The 23768-nt window shown below is 36.7% G+C and overlaps 2 protein-coding genes across 3 annotated transcripts; one reads left to right on the forward strand and one right to left on the reverse strand.

The window, feature by feature from the left end:
* Positions 1–800: 800 nt before the first annotated feature.
* On the reverse strand, positions 801–3430 carry LOC130943289 (uncharacterized). 2 transcript variants are annotated; one of them, XM_057871090.1, is made up of 7 exons: positions 3203–3430; positions 2890–3117; positions 2457–2570; positions 2043–2123; positions 1798–1970; positions 1450–1546; positions 801–1029 (listed from the first exon to the last, which is right to left on the reverse strand). In XM_057871090.1, the coding sequence occupies exons 2-7, from the start codon at positions 3013–3015 to the stop codon at positions 907–909; spliced, it is 714 nt and encodes a 237-aa protein (XP_057727073.1). In that variant the 5' UTR covers positions 3016–3117; positions 3203–3430; the 3' UTR covers positions 801–906. The 2 variants fall into 2 exon arrangements, with proteins under 2 accessions (XP_057727073.1, XP_057727072.1); XM_057871089.1 differs by having other exon boundaries at positions 2890–3370.
* An 11312-nt stretch (positions 3431–14742) lies between these two features.
* On the forward strand, positions 14743–19827 carry LOC130944927 (3-isopropylmalate dehydratase large subunit, chloroplastic-like). Its single transcript, XM_057873526.1, has 15 exons — positions 14743–14965; positions 15046–15183; positions 15283–15453; positions 15980–16132; positions 16242–16310; positions 16405–16521; positions 16886–16960; positions 17099–17176; positions 17295–17390; positions 17765–17814; positions 17996–18050; positions 18152–18283; positions 18670–18717; positions 18855–19013; positions 19349–19827. Exons 1-15 carry the CDS (start codon positions 14909–14911, stop codon positions 19487–19489), a joined length of 1539 nt encoding a protein of 512 aa, XP_057729509.1. The 5' UTR covers positions 14743–14908; the 3' UTR covers positions 19490–19827.
* Positions 19828–23768: the final 3941 nt, after the last annotated feature.

Here is a 23768-nt window from a genome sequence, read left to right on the forward strand (position 1 = left end):
AATTTATATGTTGAGAGGTAATCTTAATCTCTCACCTCAGGAACACTATCAAGTAAAAGTGAAGAGATCTAATAAACTATCTTATTTTTAATTACTTTATAAGTGGTAGAATAAGTGCACTCTAACTAACTCTTTTACATGAACAAACTTTGATGTAGAAGAGATCAGAGACATACCTTTCATCTTTGATGGCAATATAATAATGAAAACATATAAATATACAAAAAGAGTTTGCATATAAATCATAGTGAGCGCCGGTAATATGAACTCTCATAAGTCTTATATAAATGTGAACTTGATTGATTAACTTTTCTATATCATGTTAATAGTGATGATGATCACCTCTTGAAGTAAATTTCTATGTCAATGGATCTATCTTAATATTGGAGTAGAAAAAACTTCACAAATAGTAAGATCTATCTTAACTCACAAGTCATAATTCACACATGATATTCCTTCGGTTACCTCACCCAAACCCAAAAACTATAAAATACATTTGTCTCCTTTTTTTTTTCTCTCCAGAATTGCCAATCATGGTTTGATAACATTTTAGGTTCAAATGTAAAATAAATATTTCTATACTTAAACTCACATAGAAAAACTAAAGGAATTTATTACATCTGATAAATTGATTTCATTTCATTTTTGACTTTTTGAGTTCTCTACATACCATTCAATATACATTTTAGTTATTTGGTGGCTTGGTGCCTTGTTTTTGCTTCACTTCTGTGGTGTTGAGGTTTTTAAAATAAAATTCATATCAGAGGTTCTAAAAAAAAGAAAAACTTTGAAGCTACATTTGCTGATATTCACGAGAAGAAAATTTGATCCTTTATATACAAAATACCTTACTTTAATTCCTCAAGAGCTTCTAAATCTAAAATAATCCATCACAAGCTCTCTATTTCAAATAGTATTAACATCATTATCATCATAATCTCCAAGCATATAAAGAGAACAAGGAGCAATGGCCACTTTAAATTCTCTTGTAAATGCTCTGTCAATACATATCATCTCATAATCACCTTCCTGCATTGTAATAAATACAATGAGATTAGAGTTCAGACACCCAAATTCATATTATTGGATGTCTATAAATCCATTCATACTCGATGAAAAAAGAATTGAAACCAATCATGAACCTAAATAGATATATGCAACAAATAATGTATCCAAATGATGGAGAATAGCTTTCAAATTTGAGTTAATTGTAATTTTCCTCCCCTATAAAATAAAACAGTTTCAAATTTGATGAGCATTATGTGAAGATTTTAGCTAGAAGTAGTCATGAAATAATGCAACATGCAACTTATGACAAAAACTACAGAAGGCTGTAGAACTTGGCTTGATTTATTTTTTCCCAGAAGCATGATTTGATGATTAATGAATCAGACAAAAGCAACAATATTTAGCTTCATGAATAACAATAAGAGGGAAAAAAAAGTATACCATTTTTCCATTTTGTGTTTTTAATGGAAATACAGAAGAGTATTCAAAACTTCTCCCAGGACGTATAGTTGGTTGTTCACCAACCACCCCAAGCCCCCTGTTATCAAGAATGCAAATTACATCAAGTAGTTATATTGAAACTAAATTAATATGAATTTAAATCAGAATACAAAACACATTACACATATATAGAATATAGAACTAATCAGGTATAGCAGAGTCTAATCCAGCCTATAAGGACATGGTCCAATCTTACTAGATCAATTAGTGTTAAATTCACCTCAATTTTTCTACTTAAAGAAAAAAGAAAAGGGAAAGAAAGCATAAAGAAAAGAATAATGTACTGACCAGACATCTTCACTTTTGCCATGAGCATCAGTTAAAATCCAATGTCTTCTAAGAAGTTGAACTGGGCGAGTTGAGTTATTAGTAATTCTGACTTTATATGCATAGTAGTATAGCCCCTTTGAAGGGATACTTCTATCCTCTCTATATTCACTTCTGACTTGAACCCTGATTCCCTAGAAAAAAAGGGGGGTAGATTAAATGTTGTAGGTTCCCTTCTAATAAAATGAAATATCATATATACCTACCAAGGTTGTAGCATCACTGAAACATTTCTGGAAAGAATGTGGGGCAATTTCTATTAGCTCATCTCGGTAGCTAGCTGCATCCTAATCCAAAATTGATTTGAAAAAAAAAAATGTGTCAATCAGATGAGAGATGAAAGATGATATATGCATTGTTCAGAAACAAAATAACGAACAAGAATGTGCTATTCTGAAACAGTGAGACAAGTTCTTCTTGTAGCATATATGATCTATATGAGTTGTATTCATATAAAGTTGATAGTTGAATTAGATTACAATTTAGTCAAACTTATCATTATTAAATCATCTAAAGTTTCTCAACTATCAACTTTATAGGAAGACAACTGCATGTAAATTTTCACCACCGTGAAAACCATATAACAAATAGACATTAAAATCTCCAAAAGGATCACACACCTCAAACCTCTCGTCAGCAACTGCTTCCTTCAACAATCTCCGCAATCGCAGAACTGGCATATCCTTTTCATAATACTTCAGCATGTCGCGAATCCTCGCCGCCTCCTTGTAATCCTACCACAAGTTTCCAAAATTCAACCAAGTAGGAAGGAAATTCCAAAACCAAATTTACCAACAACAAAGTAGCATTCATAATAGACACAATCAAATTAGTTTAATTTTGATGCAATGTGATCCAATCAGAATATAATCAATATATGATGATAGGATATTGGTATGATAGTTTTACACTTTTAAGTACATGGAAATTAGGTTTTCCATAAGAACAATTTATTTAAATAATATCTTATATCAAAACAGCTAATCATTTAGTTGCATTTACCATTTAACCAATCTGGTGTAAATAGTCGGAACAAATCAATTTAGAACAGACCTCAGATTTTGCAGCTGCTTCCATTTGATGCTTCAAGATAGCATAGTTGTGGCTCGGACAGAAGATGGATCTCCGAACCTTGTCTCCGTTCATCTCCGGCGGCTTCGCACCGCACGCCACGATCATTCCACCGCATTTCCTTCCCTGCCGCCGGTTCCTCCAATTTACCTCTCCAATCCTCCACGTAAATGCATCCTTGGACTCCGTGAAAATCGCCGGCAACCGCAACTCCATGCAACAACCACCATTGATGCTTAACAACTGCATTTTTAATTCAATTCTGAAAAAAAAAATTGATAACAATAATCCTTACTCAAACAATTGACAAGATCAAATGCTTAATCCGTTGCTTTTGATTTAGCTCTTGTGCTAGCACGTTTTCCGCGGGTTTTCTCTAATTTTTTTCCTCTTTCATATTTGGAAGATGTGTGACCGTTTTTAACGGTTTTCAGCGTATCGTTCTACTCAGGTGCCAAAAATTTTGTTGTTTACGGCAAAATTAGATGTTGTCTATCTCTGTTTCCATATTCTTTCTAGATTTCGGTTTTACTTTATTAAATTGTTTTAGAATATAAAATATATATTAAAATAAATTAATTTTTATATATATATTTTATATATAAATATATCATGATTAATTTAATGATTTTTTTAGTATATACATAATATTTTTTAATAGAAAAGACATTTTTTAAATTAAAATTTTATCTAAAAAAATAAAATAAATAAATAATCAACGGAAATTAAATATATTTGTTCCGAAAATTACCTGAAACATTGATTAGATGCTTAAGTTAGCAATGGCAGATTTTTAGTAGATCAGAACGTGAATTATACCTAGAATATCAGTGTATTTATAATAGAGTAAATAACGATTGATTCCTTTATTTTAGAAGTTTGTTGAGATCTACCATCTAAGAGAAAGTAGAGTTTGTTAGAGGAACTTAAGGAGGTAGTTACTTATTTAGTGTGTGTTTGAATTGACGTTGGCTAAATTAGAGTTTGAATGTAAGTGATTTTATAGAATTGATTTTCAATATAAGTGAATTTGTGCCAACGTGATTTATATTTGGCCATTTTTACTAAAATTGATTTTGATAAAATAAATATTATTTGGATAATATTAGATAAAATCATTTTTAAATAAATAATTAATTAATTACTAAAAAATATAATATTAAACTATAATATTATTTTTTAAGTATATTTAATTTTTTATATTTTTTATATAATATTTTTGTATAATACTCTATTTTAGTATATTATAATTTTTTATTATTATAATAAAAATTAATATTTATTTATAAAATTAAAAATACCATATAAAAATAAATAATTTTATAAGTATTTGTTATAATATAATTGTTCATACCCTGGCCCAATGTTAAGGGCCCAGGTCCAATCGAAAGGCCTGATCCATTAGATTAAGCCTAGCAAAGCACCCACCTCCACTCAAGAGGTCGGTGTCCACCCCGACTTGGTACGAAGAAGTCGGTTGTGAGATTAGCTGGCAGGTAAACACTCATTCAAATGAGTAACCGCCCCTAAAATCTCTCTAACCACTCCCTAAAGCCATATCTTAACCTCCCTAAGATAGTGGGACGGTTATTATCCTAAAGATACGGCACTACTCCAACGGTGGTTATTGGCTCACCACTATAAGTACATTGACACACCTCAGGTATTCCTAAGTCCAATACTCTCTAAGACCTGCTTACACCCTTGCTAACTTAGGCATCGGAGTGTCCTTGCAGGTACCACCCCCCATTCACACGCGAGCACAAGTCGGACGGAGCCTCCCGAGTTGCGGACCTACCTGGAATTCTCCTCCGTTACACACTTGGGCCGCCAAACGCCATCCATTGGACTAATCTCCGGTTATCCACCGTAACATTGGCGCCGTTGCCGGGGACCCGAGAGATCATCCCTCGATGGCGGATAGATTCCATGAAGAAGTCCGTGCGGAAACAGATTCCGAAGAAGAGAATCTGAACGCGGGCAATAACAATGAAGACCTGGCCCAGCACCAGGAAGATAACGACCAGCATAGAGAAGGTACCTCAGGAATGAAAAATCCGAAGGTAAATTCCTCAGATGGTCGCGAATCAGAAAAGGGTGGACCATCCCACGTAACTGAACTAATGGGATTGGTCCATAGCCGCCTAGAGCAATTGGAACAAGAGCGGGAGAGGCAAAAGGAAACCGAAAGGTACCTTAAAGAAGAGATGGAACGGCGAAAAGAGTTAGAAAGAAAACTCTTGCAGCTAGAATCCTCCCTCAAGAACTCCCGCGATGAAGGAGAAGATCAACTCCCGGGCGGAGAGGATCCTTTCAGCGAGGACATAATGAGGGCAAAAGTTCCAAGGAACTTCAAAAGCCCTGATATGGACCTCTACGATGGGACTACGGATCCAAAGCATCATCTTAGCAACTTCAAAAGCCGGATGTATCTAGCTGATGCCTCCGACGCTACGAGATGCAAGGCTTTCCCGACCACTTTATCGAAAGCAGCGATGAAGTGGTTCGATAGCCTCCCCCCGAGATCCATTACTAGTTTTGAAGACCTCTCCAAGAAATTTTTGATGAGGTTCTCAATTCAGAAGGATAAAGTAAAACATGCACCGAGCCTCCTGGGAGTAAAACAGGAGGTCGGAGAGTCTCTACGAGCCTACATGGAAAGGTTCAATAAGGCATGTTTAGAGATCCAAGACCTGCCCACGGAGGCAGTAATAATGGGGTTAGTCAACGGACTTAGAGAAGGCCCCTTCTCACAGTCCATATCTAAAAGGCACCCCGTTTCTCTAAGTGATGTACAAGAAAGGGCCGAAAAGTACATCAACATGGAAGAGAATGCCAAATTAAGAGACCTGAGTTCACGACCTGGACCTACTTCCTCCTCTAGGGAAAGGGAAGTCAGGAAGAAGGAAGAACCCGGTCTCGAAAGGCCCAGAAAGTATCACTCTTATACTCCTCTAAAGACTTCTATAGTGGATGTATACAGAGAAATCTGCAACACTGAAAGGCTGCCACCCCCAAGACCTATTAAAAACAAAAAAGGGGGAAGTCGCAGCGAGTATTGCGAGTACCATAAAATATATGGTCACTCCACCAACGACTGTTACGACCTCAAAAATGTGATAGAAAAGCTGGCTAGAGAAGGTCGGCTTGACAGATATCTCATGGAGAGGTCGGACACCCATGGAAAGAGAAAGCGAGATGATATGGATAGGAGAGACCCTCCACCACAAACCCCTGAGAGACACATTCACATGATCTCAGGAGGATTTGCGGGAGGGGGAGTCACCAAATCTTCTCGCAAAAGACATCTGAAGAGAGTCTATCAGGTCGGGGATGAAACACCCGACCTCCCCACTATATCATTCACAAAAGAGGATGGGCAAGGGATAATCCTCGGGCATGATGATCCCGTGGTGATAACTATGATCCTAGCCAACGCCCATCTCCACAGAACCCTAGTAGACCAAGGAAGCTCGGCGGACATCCTTTTCAAGCCCGCCTTCGACAAGCTAGGGTTAGATGAAAAAGAGTTGAGAGCTTACCCCGACACTCTGTACGGGTTAGGGGACACGCCAATAAAGCCATTGGGATTTTTACCCCTTCACACCACCTTTGGAAAAGGGGAAAAATCAAGGACTCTGAGCATAGACTTTATAGTCATCGATGAAGGGTCAGCCTACAATGCCTTAATTGGCAGAACTACCCTTAATCGACTCGGAGCGGTGGTATCAACTCCTCACCTCTGCATGAAATTCCCGACTCCAGGAGGAATAGCAACGGTGAGGGGAGATCAGAAATTGGCAAGGAAGTGCTATAACGAAAGCCTAAATCTGAGAGGGAAGGGCAAAGAAGTCCACACCATAGAATTAGGTGGTGCCAGGACCAGAGAAGAGCTGCGACCCCAGCCGGGAGGAAAAACCGAAGAGATACAAGTCGGTGAGGAGGAAGGAAAAAACACTTACATAGGAGCCAACCTAGGGGAAACCCTGAAACAAGGGTTGGGTGAACTCCTAAGAGCTAATTCCGACCTCTTCGCCTGGAAGGCTTCCGACATGCCCGGGATTGATCCCGAGCTCATGTCCCATAGGCTCTCGGTTTACCCAGGGTCCCGACCTGTACAACAAAGAAGACGCAAGCTCGGCCCAGAGAGGGCCTCAATAGTAGAAGAGCAAGTACAGGCGCTCCTGGAAGCCGGCTTTATCAGAGAGGTCAAATACCCAACATGGCTAGCCAATGTAGTGCTAGTCAAAAAACAAAATGGTAAATGGAGAATGTGCGTCGACTATACCGACTTGAATAAGGCGTGTCCTAAGGACCCCTATCCTCTACCGAGTATTGACACCCTGGTGGACTCCAGCTCAGGGTATCAATACCTATCATTCATGGACGCTTACTCGGGATATAACCAAATCCCGATGCATGAACCCGACCAGGAGAAAACATCGTTCATCACACCAAAAGCCAACTATTGCTACGTGGTCATGCCATTCGGACTAAAAAATGCAGGAGCCACGTACCAAAGGCTGATGAACAAAGTGTTTTCCTCCCATTTAGGGAGTCTAATTGAGGTATACGTCGACGACATGTTAGTAAAAACCAAACAAGAAGTCGACCTCTTAACCGACCTCTCACAAGTCTTTGACACTATAAGGTTGCATGGGATGAGACTAAATCCCGCAAAATGCGCCTTCACAGTAGAAGCAGGGAAATTTCTAGGCTTCATGCTAACACAAAGAGGGATTGAGGCCAATCCCGACAAGTGCAGAGCTATCCTAGAAATGAAGAGCCCGACTTGTTTAAGAGAGGTCCAACAGCTCAATGGCCGACTCGCAGCCCTCTCCAGATTCATGGCAGGATCGGCACTAAAGTCCCTTCCATTATTCTCCCTATTAAGGAAGGGATGCCAGTTTGAATGGACTCCGGAATGTGAGGAGGCGTTCCAAGAGTTCAAAAAATTCTTAAGCCAACCTCCTATATTAACTCGACCAATACCGGGAAAAGACCTCGTCCTATACTTATCCGTCGCAAACAAGGCTGTTTCATCAGCCCTGATCAGAGAAGACGAGGTCGGGCAACACCCGGTCTATTTCACCAGTAAGGTTCTACAAGGTCCTGAGCCAAGGTACCACAAACTAGAGAAGTTTGTTTACTCCTTAGTGATAGCCTCACGAAGGCTACGACCTTACTTCCAGGCTCACACAATAAGAGTCCGCACGAACCAGCCCATGAAGCAAATCCTTCAAAAGACGGATGTTGCAGGGAGAATGGTTCAATGGGCGATAGAGCTCTCGGAGTTTGATTTAAGATACGAAACTCGGACTGCAATTAAAGCCCAGTGCCTCGCCGACTTCATTGCAGAATACGCAGGTGAACAAAAGGAAAAACCGGCTACGTGGGAACTCTATGTAGACGGATCCTCCAACAAAACAGGAAGCGGCGCAGGCATAATATTGGTAGATGGAAAAGGAACCCAGATAGAGGTCTCCTTGAAATTTGAATTTCCGGCTTCAAACAATCAGGCAGAATATGAGGCCTTGATTGCCGGATTAAAATTAGCAGAAGAAGTTGGCGCTGCGAAGGTGATGATCTACAGCGACTCACAAGTGGTGACTTCCCAAATAAGCGGAGAATATCAGGCAAAGGACCCCAATATGAAGAAATACTTGGAAAAAACCTTGGAACACCTTGGGCACTTTGCGGAAACCGAGGTTAAGCACATAACTCGGGATCTAAATAGCAGAGCTGACGCCCTGTCCAAGTTAGCAAGTACCAAACCCGGAGGGAACAACAGAAGCCTGATCCAAAAAATCCTCCAAGAACCCTCGGTATCAAAAACAGAAGACGAACAAAGGGTACTTGAGGTAGTCGGCCTAAACCTCGGATGGATGAATCCCTTAGTCGAATACCTAAAATTCGACATCCTCCCCAAAGAGGAGAAAGAGGCTAAAAAGATCCGAAGGGAAGCACAACATTATACATTGGTGAGAAATGTCCTTTACAGAAGAGGGATATCAACACCATTGCTGAAGTGCGTACCGACCTCAAGAACCTCCGAGGTGTTGGAGGAAGTACATAGTGGGATTTGCGGAAATCATCTCGGAGCAAGGTCATTAGCCAGGAAAATAATCCGAGCTGGATTCTACTGGCCAACCTTGCAGAAAGATGCCACAGAATTTGTGAAGAAATGCCAATCATGCCAGATGCATGCAAATTTCCACGTGGCTCCACCCGAAGAGCTCATCAGTATAACTTCCCCCTGGCCTTTCGCGAAATGGGGAATGGATTTGTTAGGTCCTTTTCCCCAAGCACCAGGGCAAGTCAAGTACTTGATCGTGGGAATAGATTACTTCACAAAGTGGATAGAAGCGGAACCACTAGCCACTATCACCGCCCAAAGAAGTCGCAGGTTCCTCTACAAAAACATTATAACAAGGTATGGAATACCTTATTCCATTACCACAGACAATGGAACCCAATTCACCGACGCCACCTTCAGAAATCTAGTAGCCAGTCTGAAAATCAGGCATCAGTTCACCTCGGTAGAACACCCGCAAGCCAATGGGCAAGCCGAGGCAGCTAACAAAGTCATACTGGCAGGCTTGAAGAAGAGACTACAGGAAGCAAAGGGGGCTTGGGCTGAAGAGCTCCCTCAAGTATTGTGGGCTTATAGGACGACCCCCCAATCCGCCACAGGAGAAACACCCTTCCGACTAGTCTATGGGGTAGAAGCCATGATTCCCATAGAAATCAATGAGCAAAGCCCAAGGGTAATTCTCCACGATGAGGTCGGAAATGTCCAGGGGCACAAAGAGGAACTCGACTTGCTCCCCGAAGTCCGAGAGAACGCCCAGATAAGAGAGGCGGCATTAAAACAAAGGATGACTACCAGATACAACAAAAAAGTCATTCGAAGAACATTTGTCGTCGACGACTTGGTCTTAATCAGAAACGACATCGGAGTCAACAAATCGGGAGATGGAAAGCTCGCCGCAAATTGGAAAGGACCATACAAAATCAAGGAAGTGTTAGGGAAAGGTTATTATAAAGTAACCAACCTGGACGGCACTGAGTTACCCAGGTCGTGGCATGCTTGTAATATGAAAAGGTACTACAGTTAGAAGCGAACTCTATTCCCTGATGTACTCTTTTCCCAGCTTCATGATTTTTTCCCAAAAAAGGGTTTTTTCTGGAGAGGGGTTTTTAACGAGGCATCATAGTAGAGGCTAAGGGAAAACACGCTGTCAAAGACCCTTAGTAGCAAAAAGGTACCTTCCCAATTAATGAAGATCTTTTCTACAATATCTCTCTTAATATCCTCCTTTATTTTTCTAAGTCTTTCTACGAAACGCACCGACTTAAGCTCGACAAAGCGTGAAAATCCCATGAACCGACCTAACATGGTCGTCAGGATAAAACGACGAGGTACAAGTCGGTGTAAAGAGGTTATATAAGTTGATCGTATTAAACTCGGGAACAGTCCGACTCATAAGTCGGAGACAATAACCCGAGTAGAACAACTCGGATACATTCCGAGTAAACGAAAAACGCATCACAAAAATAACTTAAGTCATAAAAACTCACTAAAGCAAAAGTTGAGTATAAAGGATAACAAAAGAGATATGAGAACCTGAGAAAGCTTAAAGTTTGCATACAAGCCTTTGCACGAAAAAGGCTCAAGAAAACAAAGCAAGTTAACAAAAGGTTTTTCGAAAGGATCAAACATATTCGAAGCAGAAAAGCATGAACACACACAAAGTAACCTAAACCCTTATCCAAAAAAGGGCATTTATTTTGTTTAAAACCCTTATCCAAAAAAGGGCACGGATCATTTTGTTTACGGCCTTAAAAGGCCAGAAGAAAAATTGTTCACAACCACCAACAAATAAATAGAAGTTTAAAAAAAAAAAGAGAGGGGACCCACAGGCCGGGCCCCCATGTAGCCACAAAGATAAAAAGTCATTTTTTGGACGGAGTAGAGGAATCGCCACCACCAGGAGGAACACCACCAGGAGGAACACCACCAGGACCGGGAGGAGGAACGGAAGAAGAACCTGAGGCATCCGTAGGACGAGGAGGAGACTCGATAATTCTCTGTCCCCGAGTCTTCAGGTCTGACTCGGAAATGACCTCGGGGACGGGAGGATCAACGATGGCGCCGTCAATAACCACCTTGTCAGGATGTAGTGGAGAAAGGTCCAAGTCGGGAGCGATAACTCTGACTTGTTCCAAGAAAATCCTCCAAGACTCCTCGGCACCATCGGCAATAGAGTCCTCCAACTCGGCGTATGCGTTCCGAGAATTCAGCAAGTCCTTCCTCACGGCCACAATATCTTGAAATAAGCTGTGGTAGCTGTCTTGCGCCGTCTTCCTCAGATTAGCCTCCAAAGTACATTGGGCCCGTAGCCTACCCTCCTCCTCCTTCAGGTGATCCCTCTCCTTCCTCAACCTATCTCTCTCCTCCTTCAGCTCCTTCTCGTGTTTTTCAAAAATACGAAGTCTCCCCTCCAACTCCTCAACCCTCGAGGTTGCACCCAAGGAGCTAAGGGGAGCCTTCTCAAAAATATCCAAAAGCTTGCCACAAACACCCGCCGTCCTGAAACTCTCCTCGGCCATGGTGGTAAGGTGATTTCGAACAGAAACATCATCCATATGTATAAAAGGATAGATGTTCTTTCGGACGAATGCCATAGCATCCGCCTTAACCCCACCATCGAAGGAAGAAGAGCCAGACTCTAAAGTCTTGCGCTTCTTCTTCTCGGGTTCGGAGAGAATTTGGGCAGAGGGGGGTGGTCGGGGCAAGCTCGAGGAAGAGAGTACAATAGGTTGAGTAGGAGTGCCAGTGTTCTTAGGAGGAGGAGGCGGAGGGGGGGGAGAAGTGACCGCCCCGGACCTAGCCCGGGACTTCGCCTTAGCCTCCCGGACCCTTTGGTAGGCCTCCTGAGCATTCTTTTTTGCCATATCTACAAAAGAAAACAAATAACAACCGAGTTACAAGTCGGTAAAATATAAGTCAACAACTCGTCGGTAAAATATAAGTCGGCGGAAACTACTCGGAAATAAAGAATGCATGCACTACCTATTTGAGATTGAACGAAAATCGGTGTTCCCTGAAGAATTTTCCTGGTATCCAAATATGGGGACCTCCCCCACGCTTCTCGGAAAAACCCTACAATGGCCGCCTCCACCTCGTCTAGGTCATCTAGACCAATCTTTTCGCAAGGGGTGGCCGGCAGCCAGTAAAGGGGAAAGCGAGGGGAGGAATGCTCGTCCAGAAAAAAGGGGTGGTGGCCCTCTACAGCTTGAACCTTGAAGAAGTTTTTGAAGTCGTGAAAAGATTCGTCAAAAAGGGTGAAAATCCTCCGACCTTGAATGGCTCGGAAGGATACCCATTGTTGTTTGTTGTTTAGCCCACTAAAGGGCTTAGTCATATGGAAAAGATAAAAGAAAATTCTCAAGGAAGTCGGAAAGTCCAGAGCATGGCTTATAAACTGATAAATCTTCAAGAAACCCCAGGAATTGGGGTGGAGTTGAGTAGGGGCAACTTTACAGTGGTGCAAAACGGATATCTCGAAATCTGAGAAAGGAAGAAAAATACCCAAGCGGGTGATCATACTTTCATACATGAAGAAAAAATGAGGGGCCGCCTCATCAACTCTCCCAAAACAGACCCGGTCTTCAGGACCCGGGATTATCAGTTCATATTTGGGCTCGTCCTCGTCCGAAGTACAGAACCTATGATGAGTACGAAGGTGAGTGATGAACTCAGCGTCAACCAACGGTTCCTCCCCAAGGACCGTATCATCAACCCACTGGGAAAGAATGTCTACAGAAGCCATTTTTTATATAAAGAAGAAAAGTGGCAGAAAACCTACAAAAAGGGAAAAAGAAAAAAAAATCAAAAAACACGGCCACTAAAGAAGAGAGATTCGAAACTAGAATCTACAGGTCAACCTATCTACTCGCAAAACAAAACATGCAAACAAAAATGACATGGGAAAAGCAGAACTAACCTTTATCCGAAAATGAAGGTTGGAGAGAACAGAAGTCTTTAAACGCAAGGATGCAGCGCGAACAGGATAAGGAGAAGTTTGAAAGATTGCAGAAACGGAAAATGGAAAGAGAGGGAAAGTATTTATAAATAGGCTAAGGGGCATAATGGTAAAAACGAGGCAGTCATTAATGCGACTGCACCGTTACCAAAGCCCTCAATCCCTAAATAAACCCTCAACGGACACGACGCTTGAATTGACGTAACTGTCAGAAACTAAAAGTCGCGGAAATCACGTCGGTTTCCAAGATCCGTGTTCTTTCAAACAAGTCGACTACGAACCCGAGTTAAATACTTGAACCCAAACTTTAAAAAGATTTGGGCTCAAGTAGGGGCACTGTTCATACCCTGGCCCAATGTTAAGGGCCCAGGTCCAATCGAAAGGCCTGATCCATTAGATTAAGCCTAGCAAAGCACCCACCTCCACTCAAGAGGTCGGTGTCCACCCCGACTTGGTACGAAGAAGTCGGTTGTGAGATTAGCTGGCAGGTAAACACTCATTCAAATGAGTAACCGCCCCTAAAATCTCTCTAACCACTTCCTAAAGCCATATCTTAACCTCCCTAAGATAGTGGGACGGTTATTATCCTAAAGATACGGCACTACTCCAACGGTGGTTATTGGCTCACCACTATAAGTACACTGACACACCTCAGGTATTCCTAAGTCCAATACTCTCTAAGACCTGCTTACACCCTTGCTAACTTAGGCATCGGAGTGTCCTTGCAGGTACCACCCCCCATTCACACGCGAGCACAAGTCGGACGGAGCCTCCCGAGTTGCGGACCTACCTGGAATTCTCCTCCGTTACACACTTGGGCCGCCAAATGCCATCCATTGGACTAATCTCCGGTTACCCACCGTAACAATAATTAATATGTATTTATTAAATTAAAAATAATATATAAAATAACATATTTTAATATTTTTTTAAGTACTCTTAATAATTTTATTTTAATTATTATTTTAGGTTCTAATTTTTTATTAGTTATATTTTTATTATTATTTATAATTAATTTTTTATTTAATTTATCATTTCTAGTAGGAACAATAATATATATTATAAAAGATTAGAATAATTATTTTAGTACTCTCAATATTCTTTTATTTAAAACAAATTATAGAAAAAATTTATAATGATTAACAATAAATCTAACAATAAACCTAAACGTACGTTGAGTGAACGTACTTTTGGACTTTTGGGATGAAAAATAAAAAAAAACATTCAAAGCACTTCAACGTACTTTTATCATCTCTATCGTATTTGCCAAAAAAATAAAACCTTTATGTTTTCGCTTTGACAAAGCCTACTTTTAAGGGTGGACCTTTTATTTTTATTAGGTCTGACTTTAAATTTGACTAAAGTATAAACAATATTAAATATATTTAAAAATATATATAATTAAAAAAATAAATAATCTAATAAATAAAATAAATAATATAAGTTTAAAATCACATTTTTATTTTTAGTATTGGATTAATAATAATATTTTTTTAAATTATGATTTGTTGTAGTATTTTTTTAAAATGTAGAATGATTTAATTTAGAAAATAAAAATCAGATCATCCGATTTTTTTGTTCGATTTGTGTACTCTAAATTTTTTTAATTTTTTAAATATAAATCGAACAATCTGATTCATGTATCTCAAATTTTTTAAACACTAGAAATTATTATATTAAAATATATCATTCATCTTACTCCCTTATCTAAAATTTTTAGCCTTTTTTGGGAACTAATTTTTAGCCGTTTAAAATCATTATTTCATTAGAAAATTTAATGAATCATGTAAAATATTTTTATCCATTTCTTTACTTAGCTGAATTTTGATAGCCTTGTAAAGAAAACTTTGGTCGAGTGAAGAACGTGGAAGAAGAGAAAGGGAGAAACGTGTGGCGGCTCTTCGTTAAAGAGACTTGGAACACCGCTACTCCAATCGCAGCTTCCAACATCAATGGCTTCTTCTTCTTCCTTCCTTGCGCCATCATCCACATCCATTCTTCACTCTAAGGTAGCTCCTTCTTTCCTTCTCAATTTCTCCTTAATTTTTTCCCCAACAATTAACGCTCTCTTTTTTCTTTTTTCTCTCAGAAAGATGTCGGTCTCTCTGCTTTGACTTCCACGTCTTCCATTTCTTCTCAGCGATGCCAGAAAACCGGTTTCAGGAGAATTTGCTGCTCCGTTGCAGCACCACAGCAATCTCAACGCCAGCCTTCTACCACTGGATCAGTTCCGTTTTGCTTCTGTTTCTTCTTAATTTCGTCTTGGTTTTGTTTTTGCGGTGTTTGTAATGAATGTTTTGTTGATGGCTGTGGTTTGTTGGTTTAGGTGAAGACGGCGATGACGATGACTGAGAAGATATTGGCTAGAGCTTCTGAGAAACCCTATTTGACCCCTGGGGATAATGTTTGGGTTAATGTTGATATTTTGATGACTCATGATGTTTGTGGCCCTGGTTCTATTGGTATTTTCAAGAGGGAATTTGGCGAGGATGCTAAGGTAATTCATTGGTTCGGTTGCCCTATGTTCAATGCCTTACTCTTGAATTTGATGGATGCAAACGTGAATTGGGATTGATGTGTGTGATTGTTTTCCATGTAACTAGAATAATTATTATTATTATATGGATATAGATGAATTTTTGGTAATTTGGAGATGGACGAGTTGCGACAATGTTTGAGGACAAATTAGTAATATCTAGTTGTGGTTTCTTTTTTTTTTGCTTCTTCTGTGTGCCAGTTTCGATCCAAGGACCTTATGGTTAAGAGCAATGCTAATAACCCTTAAGTTACTTGGGAAATTGGCATCTAGTTGTGGTTTCTGTTTGTCAATTTAGAAGTCATGCGAGTGGTGCTAGTAGTATACAAATTAGTAATAATGGATATGGCAAGATAATTTTTCTTCTTGGGAAGTGCTCTTGGTTGAGTACTTATGTAGTTCATTTAAGGATTGGTATCTTGGTTGGATTACTTGGTAGTTATTCTCCTTAGATGTACTTTTGCTGACTGCATTATTCTAATTGAAGGTTTGGGACCGTGAAAAGCTTGTGATAATACCTGATCACTATATCTTCACCAGTGATGAAAGAGCCAATCGCAATGTTGACATACTAAGAGATTTCTGCCAAGAGCAGAATATCAAGTACTTTTACGATATTAAGGATCTTAGTAATTTTAAGGTATGCATGATATGATTTCTTCAATATCGATTCAATTGTTTCGTTCTTAGAAGATCATTGCGAGTAGGTGATACCCAAGGACATTGAATGTGGGATTATGACTATGTAGGCAAATCCAGACTACAAAGGTGTTTGCCATGTTGCTCTTGCTCAGGAAGGTCATTGTAGGCCTGGAGAGGTAAGAGTATTTCAACAAGTTAAATTTAAGGTTAGTGAAGGAATATCTGAAGGATTCCACTACCTACTTTTTGGCTAATCTCGTTCTCTTGCAGGTTCTCTTAGGCACTGATTCTCACACTTGTACTGCTGGAGCATTTGGTCAATTTGCTACGGGGATTGGGAATACTGATGCAGGTTTTGTGTTGGGAACAGGGAAGCTTCTCCTCAAGGTAACTTATGGTTTCACTGATGTCTTTTACATTGTTAAGAATGACCATTTTGTGTTTGATTTTACCAGAGCAGCTGAACTCAGTGGCAATATTTTATTCTACTAGAACATAAATGTTTTTAGTGCTACTTTTCACATCTTTACCCTTCCCTTTGTTGTGCCTATCTTGTTGCACCTGTTCAGTGTTCTCACCCCACACATATCATCATACTCTAAACTATTTGTGGTTCATGCTTCATAGCATTATTATTTTCTCTGTTTCTCACCCTTGTCAGTCTGTTATCTTTAGACTGGACTTCTAAACCTTCCAAGTTCTGTTTTCTTTATTAATAGTGTGTGTATATATATACCTTACTTAAATGCAGGTGCCTCCAACTCTAAGATTTGTTATGGATGGAGAAATGCCCAGTTATTTACTTGCAAAGGATCTGATTCTGCAAGTAAGTAACCTTGATCCCATACTTCCATATTTGTTGGATATTTTATACTTATACACATGTTGCATTCATAAGGTGTCTAATTACCTTGATTGCATGTAGCTGATATGAAATGACATGATTGAATGGTTTACCTTGCAGATAATTGGTGAAATAACTATGGCTGGTGCAACATATAAAGCTATGGAGTTTGTTGGCACAACTGTTGAAAGTTTAAATGTGAGTTCATTCTGCAAGATGCTATGCTATTATGTGACTCTAAATGTTGCTTCAATCTGAATAATGTTTTGTTTTTATTGATTTATCACGTGTTGTTTCGGTTTGTTCATGTTGGTAGATGGAGGAAAGGATGACGTTGTGCAATATGGTTGTTGAAGCTGGAGGAAAGAATGGCGTTGTTCCTGCTGATAGCACTACATATAAATATCTCGAGGTTTGTGCAATTTGAGCAGACACAGTGAAATTTATGTCCCACCTCTTAAGTTATATGCATATATCTCACTATGCTTGTATGTCTAGATTTTCTCTGAATGTTTTGTGTAATAAAAAATTATGTTAACACTATGTTTACTTTCCTATCTTGACCCTTGAATGGTCAGAGCGTGCTGTATTTTTTCCCCTTCTGTAGATTGTCTTGATTAATTCTGATGGTATGATGTTTCCCTTTTTCATTTTATTATGGTCATTGCATGAAGGTTTAGTGTGATGCATTTATGTGGGGTTCCCCATGAATGATGATTTTCCTTTTGATATCATGCTCTTGTTTGGCCAGCAGTGACTTCATTTTCCTTTCCTGTTCTTGTTCAGGATAAGACATCCGTGCCATATCAACCAGTTTATAGTGATCAGCAAGCAAGGTAGTCATAATTTTCTAATCATTTTGTTCTTTTCCTCTCATAATAGTTATTGGCATAGCATGTCAATCTAGGGGATTATATGAAGAAATTATGTCTATTCTATTTAAATTTACATTACAGGTATATTAGTATCCACTACAATGTTAATCCATTTTAACCTGTTTTATGTGTTTGCATTCAGATTTCTTTCTGAATATAGATTTGATGTCTCAAAGTTGGAGCCATTGGTAGCCAAGGTTAGCCCGTTGATTGTGTTTTCAGTGAGAATGTTCCTTTATCTTTGGTATAATGCTTCTCCTACGTCCACAAGCTAATATGATGCCTATGGTTGTTGCAGCCTCATTCTCCGGATAACCGTGCTTTGGCTAGAGAGTGCAAGGACGTGAAAATTGACAGAGTATACATAGGATCTTGCACGGGTGGAAAAACAGAGGATTTCATGGCTGCAGCAAAAGTTTTTCTAGCTTCGGTAAAGCATTGTATTTTTATATTCCGTATATAAATTCTAAATATTGCTGACTTCTGATTGATGTGTCTTATGGACGAATAACTCTATTTATGTACAAGGCTAAATGTCATCGTTTGATCCATATAGCCGATCCCACCTAGTGGGATAGGGTTTTGGTGGTGTTGGTGTTGTATGTACAATGCTAAATTACATATACTACAACATATGATTTGTTAGTATTGTATGACCAATCTCTGTCTTAAAATGTTTGAGCCTATTTGCTACATTTCTTTTTTCTGTATGGTATTTTGTCATAGATATGCTTTTTTTAATGCCATTTGTGTTAATGTGCCTTGGGACTTTAAAATTATTTCTGCTGATGAAAAGCTTGGTATCTGCATCTGCAGGGTAAAAAAGTTAAAGTACCCACATTTCTTGTGCCTGCAACACAGAAGGTTTGGATTTTTTTTTTCATGTTTCTTTGTATCAGAGATGTTAGAGTCCCATATTGCCTCGAGCTAGCTTTCAAAGTTGAGTTAGTTCCACCTAATTCTAGTTAAGATGATTTACAATAATTAATCAAATATTTCAGGTTTGGATGGACTTATATAGCATCCCAGTACCTGGAGCTGGTGGTAAGACTTGCTCCCAGATATTTGAAGAAGCTGGATGTGACACACCTGCTAGTCCTAGTTGTGGTGCTTGTTTGGGTGGCCCAAAGGATACTTATGCACGCTTGAATGAACCTCAGGCAAGTTCCCATGCATATGTTTGGGATAGTATTATATTAGAGCAACTCAAATTCCTCATAATACTATACTAGAGTTATTGTGTCTTGGTAGTTCCTTTATTTATACAGATTACAGAATATAGGGACGTGTGATTCTGTGAACTGAAATAAGCAGCGGGTTATTATTTATTTTCTCTATTTCAATATAAATATCACTTGGATTGAATTTGTACATTGAAAAATCAATGTATCTACATATAATTGTATCCATCTAAATCGATTCTTCGATGTACGAATATTTCAAAGCATAACACTTAGTTTGAAATCTGAATCACCATTTTTGGCTGATTGTGCAGGTTTGTGTTTCAACTACAAATAGGAACTTCCCGGGCCGAATGGGACACAAGGAAGGCCAGATATATCTGGCTTCTCCATATACAGCTGCGGCATCTGCATTGACTGGTTATGTTACTGATCCAAGAGAATTCTTGCAGTAAGGTTATTGTTTTATGATAATACCCTTTCCGATCTATTTGACTGGGTAAGTTTTGTATACTATGTAGCCATTAAAACTGTAAGTTATTGAAGTTTATAGATCTATCTGTCTGTTTCCCCCCTTTAAGAAGTCTTGCGACTGTTAATCCGTTCTGGTGCTTAGTTTCAATAATAAAATAAGATTTTATGTAGTACTTAGCTTGAGATCTATGTTGGTCATTGCTGTAACAATTTTGTAGATGTTTAATATTTTCTTGATCTTATAACCATTCAAATATAAGGCTAGTGTATAGTTTTGTGAAAGGGAATACAAGAGGATAAATGCATTATAATGTTTTAATGGATCCCTAGAAAGATTGCTCATTCTCTTTTGTATATCCTACTAAAATTTATTTTCTATAAAAATCAGGTCATTTTATTTCATTATCATAGGTTAGGATACACTTCCTCTTTGTTTTTGGTTTTCTATTCCCAGATGTTCCCTCCGAGTTTTTTTTTTTTTGTTTTTTTATATGAAGAGATTATGTCATTTGAGTTATAACTCGTTGGCTCCTCATAGTTTTTTTCATTTTATTGTTTCACTTGGTTTTAACGGACATTATCAATTATCAATGATCAATAGGTTGGAGTAAGGGAATGGATTTTATTAATTTCTTTTTTCTCAATGAATCCAAAAGTACCATATACAAGGTGATTAAAGGAGATTTATATATAAACGGTTTTACTAAGTATGATATAGGATGTGGCATAAAGGCATTGTTTAATTTATAAAGTTGATTGTTTTTTTTTTTTCTTCGAATTGATGTTATAAAGTTGGATTTCTTGCCATATATTTACTTTACCAAATTTAAGTACTTTTAAAATCAAATAATTATGCATGAAAAAAGGCAGAAAACGGAAGGACCAAAGTTTTTAAGTTCTGAGACAAAGATAACTAAATATGTAAGTATTAAGTTATAAAAGTTGAACCTTTAAATTAGGGCAAATCACTATATTAAGCCAAGGAGAGCAAAAAATTACACAAATCTGCCAAACCAAAAATTATTTCATGAATCAACCATACACATTTCTATATAGTTCGAATTAAGTTGTTTCGAACTTGATTTACATGTAATTCGAATCAACTTGATTCGAATTATACACAAATGCACACACCCACTAATTCGAATCAACCTGATTCGAATTACACACATACAATAATTCGAATCAGGTTGATTCGAATTACACTCTGATTTATTAAAAAAATTAATAATTTATTAAAAAATTTATTAAAAAAATAATAATTTAAAATTAAAAAAATATATATTTTATTTCATACATTAAAAAAAAGCTAACAAAATATTTAATTACGAGATTTTTTTTAAAATATTAATGAGCTATCAATTCGAATTCCATACAATACTCTTTTGTCCATTTTTAACTGTTCATGAATATTTTTTAATAAATTTTTTTAAATTATATGGTGAGATATTACATTATTCAAATTACACATGAGGAAGTTCGAATCGCTCTGATTCGAATTATATGGCGAGCAATTCAAATTCTATACAATACTCTTCTGCCCATTCTTGATAGCTCATGAATATTTTTTAATAAATTTATTTTAACTATACCACAAAAAAATATTTTATTCTATGTAAAATAATTTAAAAATTGGCTTTAAAAATATTAGAAGTACTATAAAAATTTGTAATGTTCTAATGACTTAGGTAAATACATGCATGTACACAAATTTTAAATAAAATACTCTACATAGTCAATAATAATTTAGAAATTAAAAAAATATTTTATTCCATCCAAAATAATTAAAAAATATATTTTATTCTATACAAAATAATTTTAAAAAAATGGCTTAAAAGATGTTATGAGTACTATAAAGTTTATAATATTCTAGTGATTTAGGTAAATACATGATAAAATATATTTTTTTTAATTTCTAAATTATTATAGACTATGTAGAGTATTTCTTTAATGTCCTAAGTCATTACAAATGTTTATAATACTCCTAACATCTTTTAAGCCATTTTTAAATTATTTTGTATAGAATAAAATATTTTTTTGTGGTATAATTAAAATAAATTTATTAAAAAATATTCATGAGCTATCAAGAATGAGCAGAAGAATATTGTATATAATTCGAATTGCTCACCATATAATTCGAATCAGAGTGATTGAACTTCTCCATGCGTAATTCGAATTATGTAATATCTCACCATATAATTTAAAAAATTTTATTAAAAAATATTCATGAACTATTAAAAATGGACAAAAGAGTATTGTATGAAATTCGAATTGATAGCTCATTAATATTTTAAAAAAATCTCGTAATTAAATATTTTGTTAGCTTTTTTTTAATGTATGAAATAAAATATACTTTTTTAATTTTAAATTATTATTTTTTTAATAAATTTTGTAATAAATTATTAATTATTTTAATAAATCAGGGTGTAATTTGAATCAACCTGATTCGAATTATTGTATGTGTGTAATTCGAATCAAGTTGATTCGAATTAGTGGGTGTGTGCGTTTGTGTATAATTCGAATCAAGTTGATTCGAATTACATGTAAATCAAGTTCGAAACAACTTAATTCGAACTATATAGAAATGTGTATCGGTTGATTCATGAAATAATTTTTGGTTTGGCGGATTTGTGTAATTTTTTGCTCTCCTTGGCTTAATATAGTGATTTACCCTTTAAATTATGAGATAAAATTGGACAAAGAAATAACTATTCATATTTGCTCATCCAGATATCTTTCTCTCAAATTTATTTTTAATTTATTTTCCAACAAAACCTTGTCTCATTTCTCATTGTTAAAATAAATAATGGCCAAAATGCGAAGAGACAAATTGCCAAAAACAATGTGATTTGTTCAACCTTCTGTTCATATATTGCCATAGTTTGGTTTTTAATAAAAAAAAAAGTTTTAGCTACTATCTATATATTTTTGGTGAGCGCCGAAAAGGGGAAAAGATTGATGTGTACCAAGATGTATCCTAACTTGGACTGCTGTACCTAAACTTCAATCTCTTTCCACATCCCTCTCGGTCGCCGAATAAAATATCTACACGAGAATATTCTTTTATGAAAAATTTCTCAATCTTTTCTTTAGCTTCAGATTACAAACCTAAATTCTAAAGTGCAAAGATAATAGAGTAGATGTTTGAACAAAATTATATGATTGAATTTTTTTTGTGCACAATTATGCGAACTATATATTAATTTGGCTTATAAAATTGTGATTGTCTCTTTTAATACATTTTTATTATTGGACAATCCAATGTACATTTAACTTTTTTAGATATAGATGAAACTATGGTATAACACTTAATTATTAAATTTTGTGATGCTTTTTAAAATTATGGAAGAGTATTGTTAATATGCGAAAATGTATTATTCCGTTTCCATAATTTTAAAATATACCACAAATTTCAATAACTAAGTATTACACCAAATTTTTTTCAATATTAAAAAAAATTAGCTTCCAATGTCATCTTAGGAAAATATTTTCATTTTCTCCTTTTTTTTTTTTTTTCTTGAGGACAACTCTCACACATTGCACCTTACATTGGATTGTGTTAAAAGTTAAAACTTAAAAGTATCTCTCCGTTTTAAGGGAAAAAAAAAATTAAAAGGACAAAAAGATAGAAGACCCCCTCTTTTTTTTTTCCCTCATCATATTTCATACCTACTTTCTCACACGCCACCAACCCCCACCAAAGTAGTTCTTCAATTATCAACTATGCCATTAGGAAGTTTATTATTTTCTTTGAAGGAATTTTTGTTCTCAATTTTCATTTTCATATACTAAATTTGAGATTACTTATGGGGATTGGATATTGCTATTTTCAACTTAATAATGCAACATTTATTTTAAAAATTTTACTCTCAAACTCCCAATACATACACAACAAAATCTTCTTAAATTGAAAATTATATTTGTAATTAAGCGACAATATTTTACTTTTTTATTGACATATCACATATTATCACCTAACCAACTTGAATAATATTAAAATGCGTTTTTATTTTTCTTGTTACCTAGCGTGATGTATTTCAATTTGCAATATAATAAGATTATATGAAATTTTTTTTAGTACAATCCTTAATTTGTTTACTGTAAATTCTGAATTCTATATTTTAAATTATAAATTAAATTAATTAATCCCTAATAATACAATTTGATAATAATGATGAAAAGAATTAAGGTTACCTAACAGGTGATAAAATTTTGAAATATATCTTAAAAAAGATCTAATAATTATTCACATTTTTTTTA

The sequence above is a fragment of the Arachis stenosperma genome, chromosome 8 (assembly GCF_014773155.1).
Source record: "Arachis stenosperma cultivar V10309 chromosome 8, arast.V10309.gnm1.PFL2, whole genome shotgun sequence".
Taxonomy (NCBI): Eukaryota; Viridiplantae; Streptophyta; class Magnoliopsida; order Fabales; family Fabaceae; genus Arachis; species Arachis stenosperma.

Bases quoted from the DNA above. Each gene is read 5' to 3' on its own strand.
- LOC130943289 (XM_057871089.1), bottom strand. From the start codon at position 3,156: ATGCAGTTGTTAAGCATCAATGGTGGTTGTTGCATGGAGTTGCGGTTG. The intron at 1,547-1,797 runs GTCAGTACATTA...TCTTGATAACAG, and splicing joins GGCAAAAGTGAAGATGTCTG to GGGGCTTGGGGTGGTTGGTG. The intron at 1,030-1,449 runs GTATACTTTTTT...ATTACAATGCAG, and splicing joins AAACACAAAATGGAAAAATG to GAAGGTGATTATGAGATGAT.
- LOC130944927 (XM_057873526.1), top strand. From the start codon at position 14,909: ATGGCTTCTTCTTCTTCCTTCCTTGCGCCATCATCCACATCCATTCTT. The intron at 16,133-16,241 runs GTATGCATGATA...ATGACTATGTAG, and splicing joins AGGATCTTAGTAATTTTAAG to GCAAATCCAGACTACAAAGG. The intron at 16,522-16,885 runs GTAACTTATGGT...ACTTAAATGCAG, and splicing joins CAGGGAAGCTTCTCCTCAAG to GTGCCTCCAACTCTAAGATT.